The sequence below is a fragment of the Lonchura striata genome, chromosome 1 (assembly GCF_050655825.1).
Source record: "Lonchura striata isolate lonStrDom1 chromosome 1, ASM5065582v1, whole genome shotgun sequence".
In the NCBI taxonomy this organism is placed as follows: Eukaryota; Metazoa; Chordata; class Aves; order Passeriformes; family Estrildidae; genus Lonchura; species Lonchura striata.
The window spans coordinates 37,847,136-37,870,401 of record NC_140703.1 but is presented as its reverse complement, the minus strand read 5'-3'; the positions used below and the strand labels follow the sequence as shown (position 1 = coordinate 37,870,401).

The 23,266-nt window shown below is 44.6% G+C and overlaps 1 protein-coding gene across 2 annotated transcripts in view; it reads right to left on the bottom strand.

Annotated features, from left to right (window-relative positions):
* Positions 1–23,266, bottom strand: part of RAB30 (RAB30, member RAS oncogene family) — a 48,381-nt gene that overhangs the window by 9,358 nt on the left and 15,757 nt on the right. For both annotated transcript variants that reach the window (XM_021545041.4, XM_077781323.2), the window contains exons 2-4: positions 7,398–7,498; positions 5,964–6,047; positions 1,072–1,255 (exon numbers count right to left, since the gene is read on the bottom strand). In XM_021545041.4, coding sequence (XP_021400716.1) covers positions 1,072–1,255; positions 5,964–6,047; positions 7,398–7,490 — 361 coding nt within the window. In that variant the 5' untranslated portion in view covers positions 7,491–7,498. The remainder of the gene's footprint in view (positions 1–1,071; positions 1,256–5,963; positions 6,048–7,397; positions 7,499–23,266) is intronic.

Genomic DNA, 23,266 nt, shown 5'->3' with positions numbered 1-23,266 from the left:
TAAAGCAGTGTCTTGGACCTACTACCCTTCTGAAGTTACCCTTCAAAACAGATTATCACCCAACATAGGTGATTTATGGGTGTCATCATCTTCAAAGGGTGTGTTATGACTAAAATATGATTTATATGTTGTTCTGTGGATGCTAGCAATTAACCTAATGTTCACTGAAAAAAATCAATGCACATTTGTTAGTCATTTATTAATTATTTTTGCACAATTTGTACCATACTCATGGAGTATAAGCTTCTTGTATGGAAGCTCTATAAACCCCACAGCTCACTTGAAGTATCTCTGGGATATCTTAAACTCAAAAGACTTTTTTTCCTTTAAAATACACTTTTAGACACCTCTTACAATGACCTAGATTTTTTTATTTAAATAGCAAACTATTAAAGGTGACACTGTAGCATGAAACTTCTTAGCTTTTCCCAAGTTATTTTTCCACTGTTCTTTATATATTCTGGACCTTTAAAAGCCAAGTCCCAACTATCAGATGCTGAAAGCAGAGCATAGAAAAGCACTGGTAGGCAAAATAACCTTCCCCTTGCTTGTAGCAGACAGATGGCCTGAGGTCTGTTTTGCCTTGAGTTGAAGCTCTACAGATTAATATAACATTCCAGTGTTTATTTTTGGTCTCCCTAAAATCCATGCAAGAACATCCAGTTTTCGAGCTCTGCCCCACCTGTGAACACTATGATCCACAGAACCGTCATGTCCTGATGTGGTTCCCAGATCCTGACCACTTAAGACAGGACTTATCCCACACCTATGGAGTACAGCAAACTGCAGACATCACCAGCTCAAGCAGGTCCTCACTTATTTGTGGATCTGAGCTTGAAGTCACAAGGGGAAGTGCTCCATCCTTGGCTCAGTGGTAGCTGCGCCACCTACACTTCAGTTCCTTATGGTGGGAAGCATCCCTCTCCACACACAATAGCCTTAGACCCCAGACAGGACCACCCTTCAAGGGGTGGCATCCTGAACACCACTTGGAGCACCCTGGGGCCATTTGCAGAAGGAATGGTCCAAGCACTGGGCTCCAGGCACGCAGAGCTGGCCCCCTCAGCTTACCCACGAGCACGGTGATGACCTTGTTGCTGGCGTACTGCTCAATCTCGCGCAGCCACTCGGGCAGGCAGCGGAAGGACTCCTCGCAGGTGATGTCATAAGTCAGGATCAGCGCGTTGGCGCTGCGGTAGTAGCTCTGCGTGATGGATCGGAACCGCTCCTGGCCCGCCGTGTCCCAGATCTGCAGCTTTTGCCAGAGCAAGGAAGGGGGGTAAAAGGCAAAAAAATGCTTATTTAATTTTTTTTTTTTTTTTTTTTTTTTGATAGCAGCACCATTTTGACTTAACAAAATCCCCTTCAGGCTAAAACCAATGCTGGGAAAGCACTTTGCTCCTCTCCCTTTGGCTTCCCCTCCCCCAGCATTGTTTGCTTCTGTTCCTGCACTTTTAGATTGAAATGCAAGGCACAAAGTCAGCTGGCACTGCAGCCAGCAGCCCTGGAAGCCACAGGTCTGTCGGCTTCCATGCAACTTCTAGCATCTCCCTCTGCAGTGGGCACAGCTGCCAGCCTGGAGAGGCCAGAGGGAGAAATAACTTCTAGTTAAGTCAAACAACAGTAGCTTCCATTCCCAAGAAGGAATAAGGATGCCTCTCCTGTACCTCATGGAACTGGTTGCAGTTATCCAGAGACAATGCAGTGATGGGTGAAAAGCACAGGACTGGACAAGGAGCTCAGCTGAAGGCTTATCTAAGAAACGCATTTCCTCTCTACAACTTCAGCCATCTCATCCAGCTGCTCACTGTTTGCCTTCCCAACATGTAGAATTGGCTACATCACAGAATCCCAAAATGGTTTGAGTTGGAAGGGACCATCTAGCTCCATCCCCCCTGCCATGGGCAGGGACACCTTCCAGCAGACCAGGTTGTTCAAAGCCCTGTTGAGCCTGGCCTTGAACACTTCCAGGGATGGGGCATCCACAGCGTCTCTGGTCAGCCTGCTCCTGTGTCTCACCACCATCAAAGAACTCATGAACATTCACCAGACCATCTGCATCCACAAAGACAACCTACATTTCCCAATATAAACTACACTTACACTGGTTTTATATTTTGACTATCTGATAGTTTTTAGTGGGTCATCAAAACCTCAATTCTTCAAAAATGAAGTCGAAGAAAAACATCCATGATTAACATAATTTCAAGATAAAAGTATTTCTCTGCTTCAGCTTTTATTTTTTTAAAGCACCTCTCCCTGGAATTTTATATGTGGAAGGATGCTTTCCAGCCAAAATCCTGTGTATTTTGGGAAGAAAAAGGTAAAGTATTTGAGGTTTTTTTTCCATATATTCAGCAGCTTGTACAGAGAAAACCTTATCCTTGCCCAGTTCCAAAGCTGAGCTATGCCGGCCACTCATTAGAAATATGTTACTTTGAAATGAGAGCTCCCGGTAGCAGCTTTTAGATGTGGGGCACAATTTTGGTAAAAAAAAAAAACAAAACCACAACAACGCTTTTCTTGCAGAGAAAGTAATTGTGGCTGGCTCACAACTCCTGGGGCACCTTTGTGCTTTCATCTCCTGGCATAGTTGTACCTAAATGGCTGAACCTGGTGTCTGTAAAGTGACACACAAAACCATAAGTGAAATTACTTGCACATGAAAACCAGATAATGAATGAGTCCTTGTTAAAACAAACCAGTCTCCAAACTCGGGCAGATGGAGAGATACAGATAATTCTGTTGTTATTCAGCTGTTTCCCAGGAAAAACATTTAATCACTGTCTACTGGCTAACTCCAGCTTATATATATATTCTGCTTTTATTGAGAAGATCTCTAAATTGATAAAAAATTGATGTGAGTATGTTCTTCCACTGCTTTAATCTAATGAACACTGAAAGCAGAAGAGATGTGGGATCTGGGGAGAGCAGACATGAGTCTACCTGTGCGGTGGGTGCAGAAGGCAGGGCCACTGCTGTAAGACTCTTCCTGCACCCAAAATGCACATCTCCCAGTTTCCCTCACTGGTCATTTCTGTCAAAATATTTCACAGCAACAGTTTTATTTGTACAATTTCACCTGCCCCCTCACCCCACCCCACCAATAACCACAGGACAATGTCTGACTCAGCCTGCAAAAAATCTAGATGTTTATTTTCTTGGTGTCAGCTGATGCTTCCTGCCCTCTCAACATTTGCAGACACATTTACCTTTCCACCAAGTCCATATAGCGCAGCCCTCTGAGGATGCTTAGCTTTGACCAGCCCATGGTAACTGCTATCTGCTTTGCTTCAATTTGTGGCCCCTCTTGGTACAAGTGCTGCCTGTATTTTTGGAGTTTATTGGAAGAAGCCAGGCAGATCAAAATCCCCCACAACTGCACAGTGCTCTCCCAGCTCATTGGGCAGAGAGCTTTGGTAGCTGCTCATATCTGGAAAAGCTTGCACACAGCTTTCATACTAGCAAGTCCCTCTCCACTGACTTTATAATACTATTTTGAAAGCTGGAAAGTATTTTTCTCCAGAAATCCTTAACTTTTTCAAATCTGAAAACTCTTTTGGTAAACAGCTCTGCTCACTCATTCTGGATCCCAGCAGACATGCAGGGGAGGCTGCCCAGCGCAGAGGCAAGAGAGTCATGGCTTGGGCACTGCTAAATGGCTAACAGCCAAAGAGCTCTGTTCTCTGACTCATTCCTTCTTTCCCCTCTCATTAAATGTTCATTTTCACAAACACTGCTTGCTCAAAAAGTTTCTGCTGTAAGACCACTGAAAGAAATCTATTTGCCTTCCAGACGCCAGAGGGCTCATTCCAATGCCCAAATGTATCACACTAAGCTCCCACCAAGGCTTGGTCACTGAAACTGAGCTCCAGCAACTCCAACTTACTGCACTGTGGGGGCAGGAGAGGGACTTTAGAACTCAGTTTTGGCCATGTCACATATAGTGGATACACCAGCTAGCACTTGCTAAGGCTCTGTGACACACAATCCTGCCTCAAGGTGACTCAGAGAGGACACTTGTGCATTCATCAGACATTTGCAGGGCAGCAGAGACTTTTCATTTAGCTTCTAGAGCTCCCCTGAACCATCCTTGCCCCTGAGACAGCTCATACTGGCACAACTACTTCCAATAGTCTCTTAAAAACTTTGCACCCTCAGTCCAAATTAGTCTTAAAGCAGGATTATATGACAGGAGCAACACTTCAAACAGAAAAATCCTGAGGGTAAGTTCACCAGTACAAACCCCAGACCTCATACACAAGTGATGTTCTAAAGCTCCAGCAGAATTTGACAGAGAACCAGGTGTTTGAAAAGGAGTGGTATCTGCAGTGGATGGGATTCATGTCCCCTGGGACTGCTTTTCTCCCTCTAATGACCAGGACAGTCTTGAGGCTGCTGATTTAAACTATGTATATCAGAAGGAACAAATTCCACCTCCAATACAGTGATCACACCATTTACTTTCTCGATCCTCTGAGTTGCTTCACTGGAGCTGCTTTTGGCTGAGAGAAACATCTCTGCTGTCTGAGGAGCTTGGGACAAGCAGCATTCATGTCCTGGACAGCCCTGCTAATGAGCATCTCAACCAGAAAGCTGAGCACCAGCACCACCTGGGCTACATGTGATCCTCTGCTTCCCTGCCTGTTGCTCTGGCCCATTTGCACAGCCACATGCTAAGTATAACCTTGGTCTTTATCAGGTGAAGGATTTTCTACCTCTTGTCCTTCACCTGGCTCAGGTAGGAAGGTCTCCTAGTCAAGCACCACCACTTCCCATAGGTTTTTAAGCTCCTCACCCAGCAGAGTTGCAGCTTGCTGATATAACCACAACTCTCAAAATATGCCCTAAACTTAGCAACAGAACACCCCATTTTCTTCTTAAACCCCTCTGTGGTGCCATGGCATAGGTTAAAAAAAAATATAAAAATGCAGGGCTGAAAATCTGCCCAAGTCCACTATTTCCACACCATCACTTACACAAGCTTGAAAATAGGTGCCAGTGTCACACCCAACCACTGTCACACTGGTGCCACTCTTGGGTTTGATAAAGACAGCAAGGGGAAAACTGCTGGTTTTCACTTTGATGCCCCTGAATTTCATGCAGGCAGAGTAAATCCAGGAACAGCTCAGTGACAATGGATACCTTGATATTAAAGGCTCAAATAACAGTACTTTTTTCTCATCTCAGATACCCCAGCAGCTCAAGTGAAACCTCTAGCAATGAACAAAGTGATAGCAGCCAACACTTCTGGGCTCTGGAACCCAACCATGGACCTCATTAAAGCATGAGATTGATCTTCAATCTCATGCTTTGTGTGTTTTGGCCCAGGCAAAGTATCTCTCTGCCAAGTGACACTCAGGCTCATTTTGGGAGTCAGCTCAGGAAAAGGGCAGTTTCCCAGAAGTGGTTTCCATCCTATTTTAGAGGGTGAAAGAGTTAAAAATATGAAGAACTTTGCCCTTTGTTTGTGAAACACAAGTGATGAGCTCTGCTTCTCCCAAATCCATAACTTGGCAGAAGTCGTGCAGAACCACACAAGTCTAGACATCAGTTCTCCCCAATGGCCATCCTGGGAGCTCACAGGAGAAGACCTTCCTCAAGCACATCCCAGTGGGAATGCAACAAAATTCTGCTTACCAGAAACACAGAGAGCAGAGGCTGAATTGAAATGCTTTTTTGGGCTTCCTCAAGCTAAGCATGACCTCACTGTCTCCCGAGCAAGGACAAGAGTTTTGCAAGGTCTCCCTGTTCCATTTTCTCCCCTCCGGCAGGTTCACTTTTACAATTCTGATAGTAATGGTGGAGAGGGGCACACAGATTGTTAGACCCTGCATTGCCCAAGCCATGACAGACAGCCCTGACTTTCCTTGAGTGTCTTCCAGCAGAGGAAGGGCTGCAGCAAGAAATCTCAGCTATGGTACAGCCACATGAATTTAGATTTTAAATCATTAGGCTCCTACCTTTACTTTTTCACCATTTATCTCCACAGTTTTAATCATAAAGTCAACCCCAATCGTGGCTCCTTGCCCTGGTGGGAAAAGCCCCTGGAAGAAAACAAGAGTTTGATTAAACTTATTTCTACAACAAGACAAAAGTCTCACTAAGTGCCAATCCTCACCCTTTTCCATCTTCAAAACTATTCATCTGATATCCCCTTCCCATGATACTTACTTCCATCACATTTAGAGTGTGACATTTCCCCAGCATGAATGTTACCATACAGTCAACCCTGTTGTGTTCTCCCTGCCTTACACATCCCTAATTATGCAGCAAGTAATTGACTTCAGAAGTAGGAAGACAGGAAAAGAAAAGGAGGAAAAAAAGATATGGGGAGAACCCTTCTGTATAGTTGGAAGAAGCAGGGGAGGACCTTCCATCCTACTTCCCAATGCATTGAAAGGTGTGTTGACATCTGTGTGGGATGAGATGCATTTGCAACCTTTTGCAAGTTCACACCTTCCCTTTTCCCTCCACAGCACCAATAGGCATTTCTGGCAGCTCTCAGCAATGGGGTTGCATTGTTGGACAGCATTTCAGGAGTGAAGCACAGCCCCAGGCATCACCAGTGCCACAGCAATGAAAAGGGACACTGCAATGCTGCTGGTATTTGATTACAGCACCACCAGAAAGGAGCAGCAGCAAATGAAATGAGTTTTTTGATTTCTGGTCTACCAAATCATGTTGATTTTGGGGCACATCCATCCCTTACAACTGTGCTGCCAAAGAACAAGCAGCAGAAGTTGCCAAAGATTTCTGCTGTAAACCTTTTGGGTATGACTAGCTTTATTGCCACTGGCTGCCACATGTTTTTGGAGAGCATCTAAAATCACTACAGCTTCAAAACTAAAATTAACAGTGACTGGTAAAATCGCTGGTAATTCCTTGTGAAAAATCCAAAACCCCACAACTTGTACTTTATGATGCATCATGAAAAGGCTTCCCTTGCCCTGGATCACAGAGGCTTTTCTGCCACAAAAAAGGACACTGGACTGACAGCTCAGGACCCAGATTATTTATTTACTAATGACAAATAACAGGGAGCACTTTGTGCATCAAAGGGTGGGGAGAAGACCAGGAGACGTGTTGGTCTTATAACTGGTCCAGAACACCACCAAAACAGGAGGAGTTGTCCCAGGGGCTTTCAGAGTGGACTTTCCAGAGGGGAATGAGGTTTCTCCAACACAAACTCCAGAACAGGGCCAGGTGCAGCATTAGATACAGATGCACTGCTTGTGCCACTATGTCATTCTATGTGATGTGTGCACCAAGGGTGTGAGCAACAAAACGTTCTGGAGCCGTGACGCTGGCAGAGCCTCAGTGCAGAGCTGCAGGCTCCACGCTCCCATGCCAGTGCTGTCCCCATCCCAACATTCCACAACCCAAGCCAGCCTTACCTGAGTGAAGCGACGGACTAAGCAGGTCTTCCCCACCCCGGCGTTGCCAATTAAAACAATTTTGAAGAGGAAATCATAATCTTCCATACTCATTTACGCAGCTGCAAGAGAGACAGAGAGCACAACGCTGTGTGAAGCAAGGCAGTGGGGATGTGGCCTTTTATCCTGGCTGAACTTTATTACTCCAAATATTCAGAACAAAGGTCTCTTGGCACACACGTGGATCCTTGATAAGCGAGAAGAACACTTTTCACTCTGAGCCAGGGCATCCACGTAGTCAAAGTCAGCAGCTGTGAAACCTTGGCTCCATTTTGGTTATACAGTCTCACCTGGCTGCCCACAGGTTAGGGATGCTGGTTTCAGCTTTCCAAGCAGCGCTCCACAAACCAGAGACACTGGTTCCTAGATGTTCCCAAATGTTTGTTTTACTTTTAACAACATCAGCTCCAAAGGACAGCATGGACTTCATCACATTGTCTGAGGGGATCATGTAATTGACTCCTGTTTAGGGAAATATCCCAGACCCTACCATGAGCTCCTCCAGGAGCATACTGGGTGCACACAGAGCAGGACTTGGGCACACATGAGGCCAGAACAGGTAGGGGACTTCATTTTAAAACAAGAACAGCAGTGCTTGCCTTAAAAACAGAAAGAGCTCATGTGCTAAAAGTATAGTGAAAAGTGAGGTAACACTTTAGCTGAAGTATGAGAGGTTTTTAGAAGATAAGAAATAAGAGATGCTATTAGGAATATTACTGCTCTGATAGTTTTCTTTAGTTTTGTGAGGAATCTTTAGATTGCTCAAATGGGAAGTGAACAGAGAGAATTATCCACCACACTCCATGTCCCAGATCCAAGCTCCTCAGCAGGATGCAGAGACTGGTATTTCAGCAATGTCACAGGAGATGGGCAGGATTGCCTGCATGGGGGAAGATCCACATGGCTTCCTATGCCACTCACAGCATGGGGAGGTCCAAACAGACAAATGCAGAGCTGAGCTGCTGACAAATGCATTTGCTGCAGCTGAGCAAGTCATGAGAGATGAGCATCCACAGCTCCATCTCCAGTGCTCCCATGGGTGCTGCCAACACTGGGCCCAGAAAAGTAGTCTGTAACCTCCCAGGAAAGCAACAACAGCCAGAAGAGATTTGGCTGGAGACTTTAGGCAGAATGAAAAGCCCAGAGACAAGGAGGCAAAGGACAGTGTCCAAATCTAGACAAGTCCAGGAGGATTGAGGTATTACACACAGCATCAAAGATCTGCCCTCAAGATAATCAGAAAAGAGACAGATTTGCACACCATCAGTTCAGATACTATGTAAGGCAAAACCAATACATCAGTACCTAACCCACCAGTATAGGTATAGAATGAGGTGATAGAGTCAAGGATGGTAAGTGTAGCAGAAGTATGGGGCAGATTGGTGGCAAAGGGTGGGGGGAAATGTATTACAGAAGTGCTATCCTCAGTAAATCCCCAGATTGCTTAGAGGAATTTTACAGAGCTGATGAAGGGAGGAAGTGCAGGCTGGCTGAAACCAGCTTCTCACACTCAGCCCAAAGTCAGGATCCTGTCTCCCACTGCTTCCAAAAGTCCTTCCTTTGGAGGGTTCATTGTGACACACACCAGAAGGCTCCAGCTACAGACTCCAGTCCCACCAAACAGCTGTGACAGGCTTATAGTCAAACAATCAGAGAGTACAAGATAAAGCTGTCTGTTTCTGCCTGGCAGAGAACATTGAGACAGCTCTCCAACTAAGAATCTGGTGGACCTGAGGACAAAAGAGGTAGAAGACTGACTCAGCTGCTTCACATTTATGTGGCCCTTGACCTTTCCAACAGCCTAAAAAAAGGGTAAACCACACCAATTAGTGACTAATGAGCTGCATCACATCAGCAGATGGTTGGTAGGAGCACAGCTGAGTCACTGCATAGATGTTGCTTCTCCAGGGTCAGGGACACAGTGCAGCACAGTGTCACCAAACAGCAGCAGCTGGAGGTGTCCTGAGGATGCTCTGACTTCACCTTGCTCCAACACACAAGTCCTTCCTCTCTTAGTAGAGTGAAAGAGTGGGACCTTAAAAAACAGCCCAAGAAAATGTGTCCTTTTTTATTTACCAGGGTACATACTTTGTGTAATTGTTTCATATCTCTGTGACTGGCCTTCCCAGAGTGGGACTGAATAACAAAAGCAGTATTAAACACACATTGACAGTGCTCTTAAATGAAGACTAAATGTTAACATAAGGTTTCACACTAGATACTGCCATGTAGAAAAATGTGATCATCCACCAAAAGTCTATTTCAAGACTAATGATACTCACGCAGCACTGCATAATTATTCCTGAGATTCTTCATACCCCAGAGGGTATGTTCCATCCAGAGAGATTTCAGTTCCATTACATGCACCCTAAACAATCCAAAATTCAAATTTATCTTCCTAGGAAGCTTAAAAATAAACTTTCTTTGCAGATCTTTGAGGTCAGAAATGCTAAATGTCTCAGACATACCCTAGAGTTATGTCTGATCCCCTTCATTAGGCTCAAGGACTAATCATATGTGATAATGACCCCAAACAGGAACTGAAAGACGAGCCAAGACCATAAAACAAATCATGCAATGATGAGATTAAATGCCAGAACTGAAGAGATACAAGAAGTCAGGGCATGGGAAGGGAGAAAGCAAAGGAAGCAGCAAGGAGGAGTGGGCAGGTGGAGCTGCCATCGCTGCCCCATCACCCCGGCTGGTGCTCCTCCCTCCGAGTGCACACACTGCCAGTGCTGGACACACAAACACTGCACTGGCCACGTTATGAAATCCTCTCCTCCTGCACGCCAAGCCTTGCAGCCAAGTGACCTTTGCTGCTGACTCAGGCTCCCAACACCCTCCTCTCTCCCCAGAGAAGATGTGTCTCACCCTCTACCCCACTTACCACAGCTGGGGAATGTGAATTTCAGCAAGATAGCACATTGCATTATATGCTTAAAAAACCCCAAAACAAACACAGAGCACAACCTCTCTATTTGTTTTTGTTTTCTCTAGTTTTTTGGTGTGGGTTTGGGTTTTCTCTTCCCCTCTCTTTCCTTGTGCTTGTAGGTGCAAGGCTCTGCCTCGCATCCCTGCAGTGGTTTCAGGTGTTCAGGATGCAGCTGCCTGTCCCACCCTCTGGAGAAGACAAGACCCTGCAGCAAGGGCAGCAGATGGGATGCCATTCCATGCCTCAGCCACCCCTCACCATACTCATTTAAATCACAAACACTACAGCACAGTGACATGTCCTGTCATGAGGTGAAGCAGGAGGGGAGTGCAAGGCTGGCAGTAGGGCAGAAAATTTGGTTTCACAGCTGTTCTTCCCCAAGGCAGTTTATGCAGCTGGCATCCTAACCAGCCTCCATGGGCTGTTCCTGCCAGCCTCACACAGGATCAATTTTGTGGGCTTTTATTTCATTTGTGTCGCTGCTCTGCTTCACTCCATCATGTGACCCCACATCTGGCCAGATCAAGAGGCCAGGAGGGATAAATCGAAGCAGGGCTTTGATTCTACCTGGAGAGGTGATTCATTAGTGGGAATGCAGCTGAAGGAGAGCAGGACATGTTTTAGACTTAGTTTTAACAGATTCATAGAATCATTAAGGTTGGAAAAGACCTTTAAGACCATCAAGTTCAACACCGCCAAGTCCACCACTAAAGCATTTCCCTGACACATCTACATGTTTTTCAAACACTTCCAGGGATGGTGACTCCACCACTTCCCTGGGCAGTCCGTTTCAGTGCTTCATCACCCGTTTAGTTAAGAAATTTTTCCTAATCCAAATCTAATTCTCCCTTGATGCAAGTTGATGCTTCCTCTCATCCTAGTGCATTTCACATGAGAGAGGAGACCCACCCCTACTTCACTACAACCTCCTTCCAGGCAGTTGTAGAATGAGAAGGTCCCCCTGAGTCTCCTTTTCTTCAGGCTAAACACCCCCAGCTCCTTCAGCCACTCCTCATCAGACTTGAGCTCCAGACCATCAGCTCAATTGCCCTTCTCAGAACATGCTCAAGAACCTCAATGTTTCTCTACTTGGGCAAGACAGTGCAACAAATGCTTTTGATATTATCCAGTTATTAATTCCAATCCAACCAAAAGACTGGCAAGATCCACCCAAAACCACAAGCACAGGGACCAGGGACTTTCACCTCTCCTTTTCTCACCCAAGCTTGTGCAAACAAGTTCCTGCTCCCATGGAGGCACCTGAAAAGGGAAGTGGGCTGTTTTTCCCATGCTCATGTTCAGCTGCTGTTGACCAGCATGCCCAGGTCCTTTCCCACCAGGCAGCTTCCCAGCCACTCTGCCCCCAGTCTGTAATGCTGCCTGGGTTGCTGTGATCCAAGTGCAGGACCCAGCTTTGCCTTGTAGAACCTCATACACAGGTTCAGATCCAGCCTGTCCAGGTCCCTCTGCAGAGCATTCCCGGCATCCAGCAGATGAACATTCCCACTCCACCTGATGTGACCCACCCGACTGCCACCCACCACCTGAGTGAGGGTGCCCTTGATCTTCTCTCCAGATCATTGATAAAGACATTAAACAGGAGTGTCCCCCAAACTGAGCTCTTGGGAACAGCACTTGGAACCAGCTGCCAGCTGGATGTAACAGCATTCACCAACTCTCTCTGGGCTCAGCCATCCAGACGGTTTTCTACCCAGTAAGGAGCTGGATGAAAAACAAAACAGAACAAAAAACAAGCTATCCACAGCTGCAAAGGTTTCCCCCATTTAAAGATAAAGACCAAAACCATTTTAAGCCCAGAACACACCTAACTTCTATCCCACCTCAAAACCCTATTTACAATCTAGTGCTGCAATTAGGCACAGAGAAAGATCTGCAGCCTTTTCACCTGCTGGATCTAACCAGTAGGCCAGGGCAGGTTCTGATGTATTTATAGTTCTTAATAAACAAGTATTTTCTGTTCTTCAGCACCCAACAGCTATAAACAAAAATAAGTTTACCCAAACATCTCAAGTTCAAACAGTAGAAGTTATGTATACAGATATTACATTGATTGCATACGCCATATGAGCAACAAAATTCAAAGCTAAGGCTAATATTTCAAGCAGAAAATTATTCCTTGCAGGCCAGAAAATTGCAGGGAATTCAGGTCTGGACATGCTGCTACGTTACGTAACTCAGGATAAAATATTTTCATTACCGAAGCACCTGCCAACCCAAGCAGGCTCCTGCACTCAGCAAGGGGGAGCCCAGCTCATGCCCCCCTGCAAATGAGCAGGCTGCATTTCCCTCTGCTTCCTTGCCTACCTTCCTCACTCCTCATCTCCACAGGGTTTGATTTCACTTCTATTCACACTAGAAAAATTAAGGAGGACTTAATTCCCAAGAAAGTCTGGATCATGCATGCCTCTGTGCTGATGGTGGCAAAACCACAAGTACATGGGATGCATGCTCTTGGCATGGTGCAACATTAAAACTCCATTAATGTCTTTTCCAAAATCAAATGAAAAAGATTTATTGTAGGTGTTTGGGGTTGTAGAGCTTGACATCTCTCAACTCCTCCCACCACACTTGCCATTGCAGGTGAGCTAAATCCAGTTGTCTGTGCCCTGGTAATCCTAAACATACCTCTTCAAGGAAGGGAGAAGGTCCCAACAGCACTCAATAAATCCATCCAACACTTCCAGGAGGTACCAAGCAACTATGCACATAGTGCAGGTAGGTATGGACCTTCCCCATGCACAGCAGATGAAGCAACATTAGCTGATGAGCTGCTGATTATTCAGAAGTCTAGACACATTTTAAAATAAGTGCTTCTGGAAAAAAACTCCAGATTACAAAAACCTCAGCCCTACGCTATATGGAGAGGTTCATGCTCCTTAATGTTTCCTCTGGATGTTTCTCCTACAGCAACCAAGCAAGTTGAGAAGGTACAAGTTGTCATGTATCAGATATATGTTTTATGCCACAGATCTATTTCTATAAATAAAAGGAAAACTGAAGCTGAGGAGTTTTGGATCAATGGTCATTCAGAGCATACAGGCCTTCCCCTCATCCCTTTTGCCACCATGGAAAATCTGCAGGTCTCTGAACTACTTTGCTCAGGTCATGGCTCACACATGAGTTGACTTCCAGGAGCTTGTGCAGGTACTACAGAGGAAGGCAGTGGCCAGCAATTACAGCTGCTTCCCCACAGAACATGCTAGGTAAATCCAGCACCAATATCATCCCAAAGAAGAGCCTGGTGCTCCCACTTAAGACACCCCAGGCTTACCCCAGCCCATGGCTGGACATCAGAGGTAAGTGCCTGCAGACTGCCCTCTCCATCTGCCTGCTTGGCTTAACACTAGAGGTCACAGATCTCACACTCAGGAACTATCTCTGGATTTTCACACATGCCAGGCATCCCCTGATGGTGAAAAGGTTTTGTGTCCAGGCAATCCACTTCAGAGTGAAGTCTTCCGGGGGGTTTTGCTACTGCTGGTGTCAAGGCCAGCATTAACACACATCATTAATCCTTTTTGGGTGTATGGTAGAAAGATGTGTTTGGGTTGGACACCTCCTGGGGGATCTCAGTGCCACCAAAGACCCTGCATGAGAGATCAGGCAACTCACAGCTTGCCTGGTGCAGTGTGTCCCCATCTAACTTTGTCACCTCCTGGAGAGAAAGTTGTCTCACTCTGACACGGCTGCACGTCAGCATTAGGAACAGCCATGGAAGTGCTAAATATCACATGCAGACAGCAAGTTATATTCCAGCACACACATCTGAGGATTGAACTGTTAATAATAACAATTCTCCTTGCACAGATAAACTAATCAGATTTCTCCATTATGTAAGAATAATGAGGTACATGCAGTAGTTACAAAATGATAAGTAGAAAATTTCTTTAGGATTAAACAAAAAACCTGCTGACATGCACAGCCACAATGCCTCAATGGTGTCTGACCAGACCACATACCAGCACCCCCAGGACACACACCATCTTTGGAAGCATGAGAGCAGCCTGACACTCCATTTACTGTCAGAATCTGGGTTTTCACTGCAAAAAGTTAGTGCAATACTCATACTTGCTTTTATAAACATCTTTTAAGACATGCCTGGGGTTGGGGACAATACTGCATGCTCAAAACAACACTCCATTGGTCTTGGCTGCATTTTAGCACATCCTGTGACCACCAAGCTGTACACTCTGCAGCAACATGTTTTTGTGTGTTGAAGCATTTACAGCCAGCACAGCAGACAGGCTGACTTCCAAGTGTGGAAAAAACTCCATTGCCAGAAATCCAGCGAAAAAATGCTGTTTCATCCACTCAAAAACAACAGCCTCTTCCCAAAGGGGAAAAAAAAACCCAACAAAATTATTTTTTAAAATACAGCCAGGAGGTAAGTGAAACATATCTTGCATGGAAAAGCCAAGAAAGCTTACGGAGTCCAGCTCTCTGGGTGAAATAAAGCTCCACACCAAGACCTGATCCACTAAAATGGGGAAACGCATCAGCAACTTAGCTGAGATTTTGTGTGTTTAGAAACCAGGTGCAGGATCAGGCTGAGCCCCAGGAGTCTCCCACGAGGTTTCTGGGGACAGTGCTACTCCAAGCAGTGAAGTGCAGGCTGCCCACCTCACGAGGAAGCAAAACCAGTGGAGAAACACATCCTTGGTTTAGAGTAAAGGCTTGTGCATGTCAAACACGTAAAAAGCAAAGAAGTCTCCAGATGCATTAGTTTGCTGGGCTGGCAGGGGTTTGAGTGGCGTCATGATTGTAATTGGAAAAGTTTTGAAACTGGGTGACAAGGTTCTGCTAAAAACTTGGAAGATTAGACAGCTTGACACCACCATTTTTGAGAATATACAAGAAAAGCTATCATAACTAAAGAATTTCAATAAAGTATTTACAGGAACATCGTGACTCAAATGAGGTCGCAAGTGCCAAATTAGCACAAGTGTAACTGTGCCATTTAGCAGTAGACATAATCATAAATGTATTGTGAAATATGAATATGTGCCTTCGACACAGTTTCCTAACCCAGACTATCCAAGAAAATTTTCTTGAGTTTTAACTGCAATGACATGTCTTAATGCTGTTGACCATCTTGTTTTCATTGTGTCAGAATCTGTGGTATGAACAAAATAAAAAAAAAATCTAATAAGGTTTTGTTTAGCAAAAATGCTTTCTAATTGAAAAAATAAGCTGTTATTTCCAACTCTTTACTTCTGCTTAAGTAAGCCTGTGATTTACTGGGATTTATATAATTTCACCATCAAACCTACTAGAAGTAATAAGTAATTAAAGCTCAGCTAATTGCACTTTCAGGTGCCTGAGGTCTGGGCAGTGCCTGGTACCGCACAGCTTGGGCTGTGGGCTCCGTGCAGCCTGGTGAATGATGCTCCTCTGCCATGGCATGTCAATGTCATGCCACTGGTGAAAGCCAGGCTGTGTCAAATGATCAGTGTCCTGGATTAGCAATCAAAAAGCTAAAAAAAAATGCTATTGGCTCAGGACAGATATATTATACCTGAAGTCTAAATATAGAATATATAAATATATTCAAAAATACATTTTAACATATAAAGAAATATGTATTTAAATACATAATACATATTTTATATATATTATAAATATGCAATTTAAATATTATAATAGCAATAAATTAGCAATACCAGAAGCAGAGGAAGAGATAAAGATAAAAATCATAGATCTATACAATAGTTTGGGTTGGAAGGGACCCAGGAAAACCATCCCTGGAAGTGTTCGAGTGCATGAGACACTGAATAATCTGATCTAGAGGAAGGTTCCCTGCCCATAACAGGGGAGATTGAACCAGGTGATCTTTAATGTCCCTTCCAACCCAAGCCACTCTAGGATTCTGCAGTAACATTTCATTGAGAGGAGCTCAGTCCCTGACCAGCTCCTCTTGTACATTTTGTTACAGCCTGAAGTGCAGTGAAGCAGCCTCCTCAAGACAATTGCTTAAAAATACTTTAACCAGGAACAAGCACAAAATTATCAGGGCATTAATTTGCAAAGTTCAAGCAACCCATCTTCAGCCTGCCATTTGTATTTGGGTTACAGGGGCAGTTTCTTCCTGGTGACTCAGGAAGGTGGCAGTCACTCCCAGGCAAAACTTTCAGGCATGCCCCCTAAATGAAGGGCAACCTACTACTCCAGAGGTGGATTGTTAAGACAAAAGACTTCTTTGTTGTGCGTATTTTTCAGCTAACACAAGGAAATAAAGAAGTGACACTGTGTTTCAGCTGGAGGCTCCCTCTTCACAAGCACACATGCAACATCTTATGTGAGCCACATGTGAGCTGTGCATCACATCTGGGCCAACACAATAGGACAGGCAGCACTTTGCCACAGCAGGTTTTCATTTCAGAAGGATTTCTGGCTCAGTTACACCTTCTAAGAGAAGGTTTCTTATCTAGACAGCATTTTTGAGCATGAAGCAATAGGATAGGAGAAATAAAATACAGTTGAATGTTACAGGCTTTTGCCTCCAAAGATGGGCTTGGAATCCCAAACCAGGGGGCTCTCTCTGCCACTGAAGTCAAGTTTGGGGTGATAAGTTCTGACCTACTCCTAAACTGATTATTGCCCCAGTGGCCCCCAGATTACCATCTCCTATTTCCAGCACATTTTACCTGTACTAGGCATGCTCATGCACACAATGCTTCAGCTTCCTAATGGACCTACACTACCAGCTCAAGCGTTGTATGTGCCCTCTAAGAAGTTCTCCTCTCTAAAAATGGTCTCATCTGATGAAACCCCTCAGCTGGAATCAACCATCCTGTCTGGCAAGTGACTGATCTGGCAGGGAATATTCTTTGCATTTCTGCAAAGAAACACTGCAGTACAGCTTTAACTGTGGGTATCTGCCAGAGCAGCAGATGTTTCATGAAAACAAATTGTTCAGAGAGGGAAGAAGTAGAAACAATAGAGACTTGGGTGTAGCTTCAGGACTGGCTTAAGAAGATGTTTCCAAAGGGAAGGCTTCCAACCCTGCCTGCTCCAGACAGCTGCAGGAGGGACCCAGTCCAGACAGGAAAAAAAAACTGAGGGTGGGACAGCAGAATTAGAATTTATAGCCTGGATTACAGAATTTAATTTTGCAAAGAAGTATGTTTACTATCTTGAGTATCTCAATAACAGTAACATTATACCATAGCTCTCAAGTAAGATTTTTATAAGGATACCACAGGTCTCTTTAGAAGGTAAGGAACAGTATTCATGCTTTGGTTACCTTTCAGGTCACACACTAACACACAGCCTATTTTCAGCTGCCCTTATAGTTTCAGGTGGTTACAGCAAGTTTTATTTACCCTAAACCACTGCAAATGTACAGTTAGTCTGCTAGGGCAGCTATCCGCTGTTAAAACCTCATCTCAACTTTGGACCAGTCGCAATTCAAGAAACTGCATGGGGTAAATTTGGCACTAAAACAAATCCTTAAACACAAAAAGGCAGCTCTTTAGCAGAAGCTTTCTGCTCCAGGCCTCCTCCTACTGCAGGGACATTAGTCAAACAGCTCACCTAGAAATACAAAGCCTGAAAACGTAATTTTAAAAATTGTGTTCCAGGGTCGTGGAGATTTATTGTTTAGAGCTGATACAGCAAGCAGCACCTTGAGGACTAAGCAGGCAGGGCCCTACAAAACCAAGCATTGCATGTGCAGGCACACACACATTAAAAGATGGCACTGACCACAGCCACTCTCCAGCCCAGATAAATCATGTCTCCACCTCTGCACACCTCTACACCCAGCTCAACTACTCCCTATCTCCAGCCACATGGGTTAATAAATTATTACAGAGATCTGCAGAGTAAGATTTGCATTTGGAGAGAAGGTGAAGGCACAACTGCAGCTTCTGCGGCACCAATACTCACCCTTTTGATGTCATCAATGACCAGCTACTCTGTGACATAGCCCAAGATCTCCCAAAGAATGGTGATTTTGTACAAAAATATGTTCCTATCTCTCAGGGCTCTTCCACTACAGACATTGCTGTAGTATAGATATAAGCACACTAAAATATTTTTTTTTCCTCTATTACCACTATGTCCTGGCAGCGGCCCTCTGAAGTTTATACCTCTTTGGGACTAAGATGAGGAAACAGAAAGTTACTTCCCTTCTTGCTTACTTAAAGCAAGCAGCAGCCAGTCCTTCATAGGCACTGATGCCAACGTGAGGAGTGCAGCCTGGGCAGTGCTGCCACTGGACAGGGACCTTCGCACTCGCAGCTGCACAGTCATGGGGACACAACTTGGCACGTCAGCACCCTGTTTGTGACATCTATTTTTATTCCTTAGCAACAGAGCGGCTTTTGGGGTTGAGCTTTGAGCTTATGGGGCTTTCTCTCTTGTGTTGAATCTATATTTGGCACCCTGAGGAAATTCCTAAATAGAAGACAGCAGTTTTTAAAAGAGAGGATAAGTGCTGACACCCAGCTTTGCTGACAGCAACATCACCACCAGGCTCTTGGTTAGTGTGAAGTGCTCAGACCTAGAGCCAAGGGAAGTTCTCACATGGACCAAGCATCAAGAGTCACATCCCTCATACTTTCTGTCTTTGCAAAACCTTGCCCTGGCATTGGAACAGGAAAAGATTTATTGGCTTATAAAGTCTCTAAGCCATTTGTATCCTGTGTAAACCAACATTTCCAAGGCTCTGAACCTCATCACTGCTCAGCAGCACTTATGGGTCCATGATAATTTTTGTCCTGTGGGAGACAGTGCTGAGTGGTCCTGTTTCAAAGGAGGAGAGGGGCAGAGGGGGGAAGACTTCAGTACAATACAGCAATTCTGAACTAAGATTGTATCCTTATCACAAATCATGGAAATATCAATAACCCCCAGCTCTCTACAGCTCTTAAATAAAAACATGCAAATTAAATCCTGACTAATCTACATGAGAAAGCAAACAACACCTGATGTTTCCCAACTGTTAGCAACATGGCCTTAATTTTTTTTAAAAAAAACTATTTAATCATAGGAAGGATAAAGATATCACATGGCTTGGCAGTTCCATCGGTTGTCATGGCAAATGAAAATCCCTGACTCTCCAACTTGCCTGTTTTAGAGGAAAGGAAACAGCAAAAATGTCCTTTTTTATGACTGGAAATCAATGTTTTCCTAATAATCATTCATGAACCTACTGCATACTCTATATAAACAGCTGCTCCTTCCCAGGGAAAATGTTTGCTGTTTCTTACTGAGCAGCTCTTGGGGATCCAGGCAATTCAGCCCCAGCAGACATTCAGGCACGGGTAGTGAAAATCACGTGCTCTCGGATGTGGTGACTTCTTGCCTGCCAAAGGGAGCCCAAATGAGCTGCAAGGGGGGTCTCAGCTCCACGAAGGCTCAGCCATCAGCTCCCAGGGGAGGCTGCCAGCACAGCATGGCCAGGAGAAGCTGGCAGCAGCGTGAGCCCCACACTCAGCATCACCGTGCCATTTCTTGCCACACGTCCAACAATGGGTGTGTTTTCCTGTGTTCTCAAAGCCAGAACCATGGATGTTTGCTTGAGTTTTAATCTGCCAGACAGGTAACAGCAGCAAAGACACCCCAGTGTTTGCTCCCACCCAGGCAATCCAAAGCACCTTGCACCCTGCCTGCATGACCAGCACCACACATTTTTCATTACAGTAGATTTTCTAAATATAGGGAAATAATTTGTCTGTAACTTCAAAAGCAGGTCCTCAGAGAGCCTGCTCCTTCCAGTCACACTGCTTTTTATTTTTGGCTGCAGGATAAAAATCTGGGAAGCTGAGGATACCCCCACAGTAGATTTACATCCCATTTCACTAGCAGGTTTTAGTTCATCTGTTTGTCTCCAGCCCTTCCCCTCCTGCAAATCACTCTCCACTTCTGGACTTCAATGCAATACTCTTGTCTAGAAGGAACAAGAGGACCCTAAGGAATAATGTTTATTGTACAGTGTGGCAAGCAGTGCTCCTCTGTAGGTTACGTTTTTTCCAACACTCCCAGCCACTGTGATTGCTTGGGGGAAGCAGAAGTTGCACCACCAGGGATGGGCAGCTGCCTGGAAAGCAGCCCCTTCTCTAAGGAAAGCCACAAGCTCTTTCCCTTATCTTCCTGAAAAAGCAGCTGCATACCAAACTGCACCACTGCAACATTGGCTGTGTCTGTACACCAAGGCCCAGGTCCTCCCAAAGGCTCACTGAGTTTGCACTGCAGAACCTTCATCCCAACAGTAAAACCATGCTCCTGCACAAACATCCCCCATCATCAGGGATGCCCATACAGATTTGCTAAAGATAATGGGATAACACATGGATAACTAATTTGGATCCTTTATCTTTCAAATATGAGGCAGAAGGAAGGCAAGTCACTGTCCCTCTGTGGCCAGGCTGTGCCTGCAGGACTGCGGGTGATACACCACCTTCACTTCCAGGCAGAATGTGCCAAAGCCAGGTCACTTTGTATCAAGTACAAGATAAATAGATTCCCACAATAACTTCAGCTGCAACACTGAATTGTATTGCAAACCTCACCCATTAACCCTTACCCTCACCAAGGAGATGGAACACTAAGGTTACTGAAGTCACTAGGAGAACTTGGCTCTTTCACCCATCCAATAAGCCAAATACATAGAAAACATGATTTTTCTATGGAGGATTCCAAACTGGACTACCCCTTGTCACACTGGTCCTGCAGCATGCCCTCCCTGCAAGTGTTGCTGGCTGGCACACTCAGCACCCTCAGTTCAGGGTCCTGAGTGTTTCTGGATTGCTGTGCATGTACGTGGCCACGGGAAGGAATGGGCAAGGGAAAGAGCATGGGCCAAAGGGGAATTTGAAGGCATGCTGCAAAAGAAAAGGGGAAAATGAGAGAACCAAAACCAAGCAAGAGTAGTTTTCATTGGATATTACAGAAGAACAAGCTGCCACCTTTGAACACCACACAGTTCTACAGCTTTAAGTTGAAAGGATGTGACAGAGCAAATATTTTCCATCCTGACTAGGAGACCTAGTAGTAGTCTCAAGGCTACAGCTAGTTACACTCAGGTGTTCAAGATCTTGACACAGAATACAGGAAGAAAAGTGTTTCAGTCACAAAAAAAGACTGCATTTTCAGCTTCTCAAATACATATTTACTTAAACATTTGCCTTTAGGATAGAGTTCGACAATTGAGATGGTATGAGGCAGACAGACTGTGCTTATGGGGGTAAGGCACATTTCACATTTGTTCATCCCTTGCATTTTCCCAATTTTGCACAAAACTATTTAGACTAGCACCATTTGTTCTTTAATAAAATGGGCAGTCTACCCAAAAATACTGCTTGTAATTCAAAACTCAACATAAGGCATTTTTATTTAGGGAAATAAATAATTCCCTCACATTGTGTTTCAGTTTGCCATTTATCCCCTCAAACACAAGCACAGCCTTGCTGCCCTCCAGCACAGCATGCTCCCACCAAGTATAAAACCATGTACCAACAACAGCTCCTATTGCACAGCAAATTGTCATGAGTTCTAAAGAGAATGCATGTCTAACAGAGCCTGTGTAAAGCAAAAACTAGATTTCTGTAGAAGCTCCATATTTATTTCCTTCTGCATGGATTTCTATACTACACGTGACTGAAATTGGATATCCAGAGAACAGAATAGGGGTTTTTTTCCTATTTCGGTGCATTTTTATCCTCTTAGCAGGTAAAAGAGGTGAAGACCAAAACCACAAGTCAGAATATAAGAAGATATTTAGCTGACTGCTTGCAGGACATGTGCTATATAGCACTTTAGATTTTATTCTTTCCACTGCCGTGAAATGGCACTGCAAGCCCAAATCCACCCATCCTGCAAAGCTCTGTGCAGTGAACTTGAATGACAGCATTTTCTTAAATCTTAATTTTAAAAGCAGATTTATAATAAGTCACTGGTTTTCTCTCTGAAAACAGAGGGATTACAATGACTTGCACAATTTTATTGCAGTCAGCTAACTCCAGCAAGAACATAAGGATACCAGCTTTGAACCACCTTTTCAAACTACTCTTTCCTCCAATCTATTGAGCTTCTCTCCAAAAGAGAAAAACCTCCCTCTTAACATGTGCTGCTGCTCCCTTGCAGCCTAAGCTCCTCAGTGTCTATGCAACTGTCATGTGCAGAACAACTGAAAATGAGGCAACTTGAACTACTAGATGCATATATGACAAAAAGCAAAAGAGAAGCTACTGTGATGGTGAAGAATCCAGGCAGAGTAACAAGGCTTGTAAAACTGGCTTCATCTGGACAGGATATTTGCTTTGCTGGCAGTACTCTCAATTGCTACAGATGATGGTGAACGGAAATACGTTACAGCTGTAAAAATCTAGATTTAAATAGGGAGAAAAAAAGTGTTTTTAAAGAAACTATGAGGCAGTTTTAGGTTATCATTATAAAAGGAAGAAATAAGATTTACAGGTTGAAGAGACAGGGGAAACAGGAAGAACAGAAGAATAGGGAATGGATCTGGGCTAAGGATGTCTAGGCAGATGCTGCTGGAGCACCAAGGCATGAGCCCAGCCAGCCGCACTGCGGAAAGGAGCATCCCTGCTCAGCACAGCAAAAAAGGGCAGGAAAAACACTGCCCAGAGGGGAAGATGGGGAAAACAAATGGCAAAAAACTATCTCTAACCTGGAACAACACCTGCCAGCTACCTACAGAGATAAAAGCCATGAGGTTATCTTTGCCAAAAGTTAGAACATGCTCTGTTTTTAAAATTGCACAGGAAGTGCATAAGCTGGCAAGATTGTATGCTGGATCTGGAAATCTGAATTCAAACCTTGAGAATAAATCAGGTTCCAGTGCCAGCCTGAACAACAGTCACTACAGCCTCAGCATCCACCTGTAACAGACCATGCCTTTGTAAGTCAC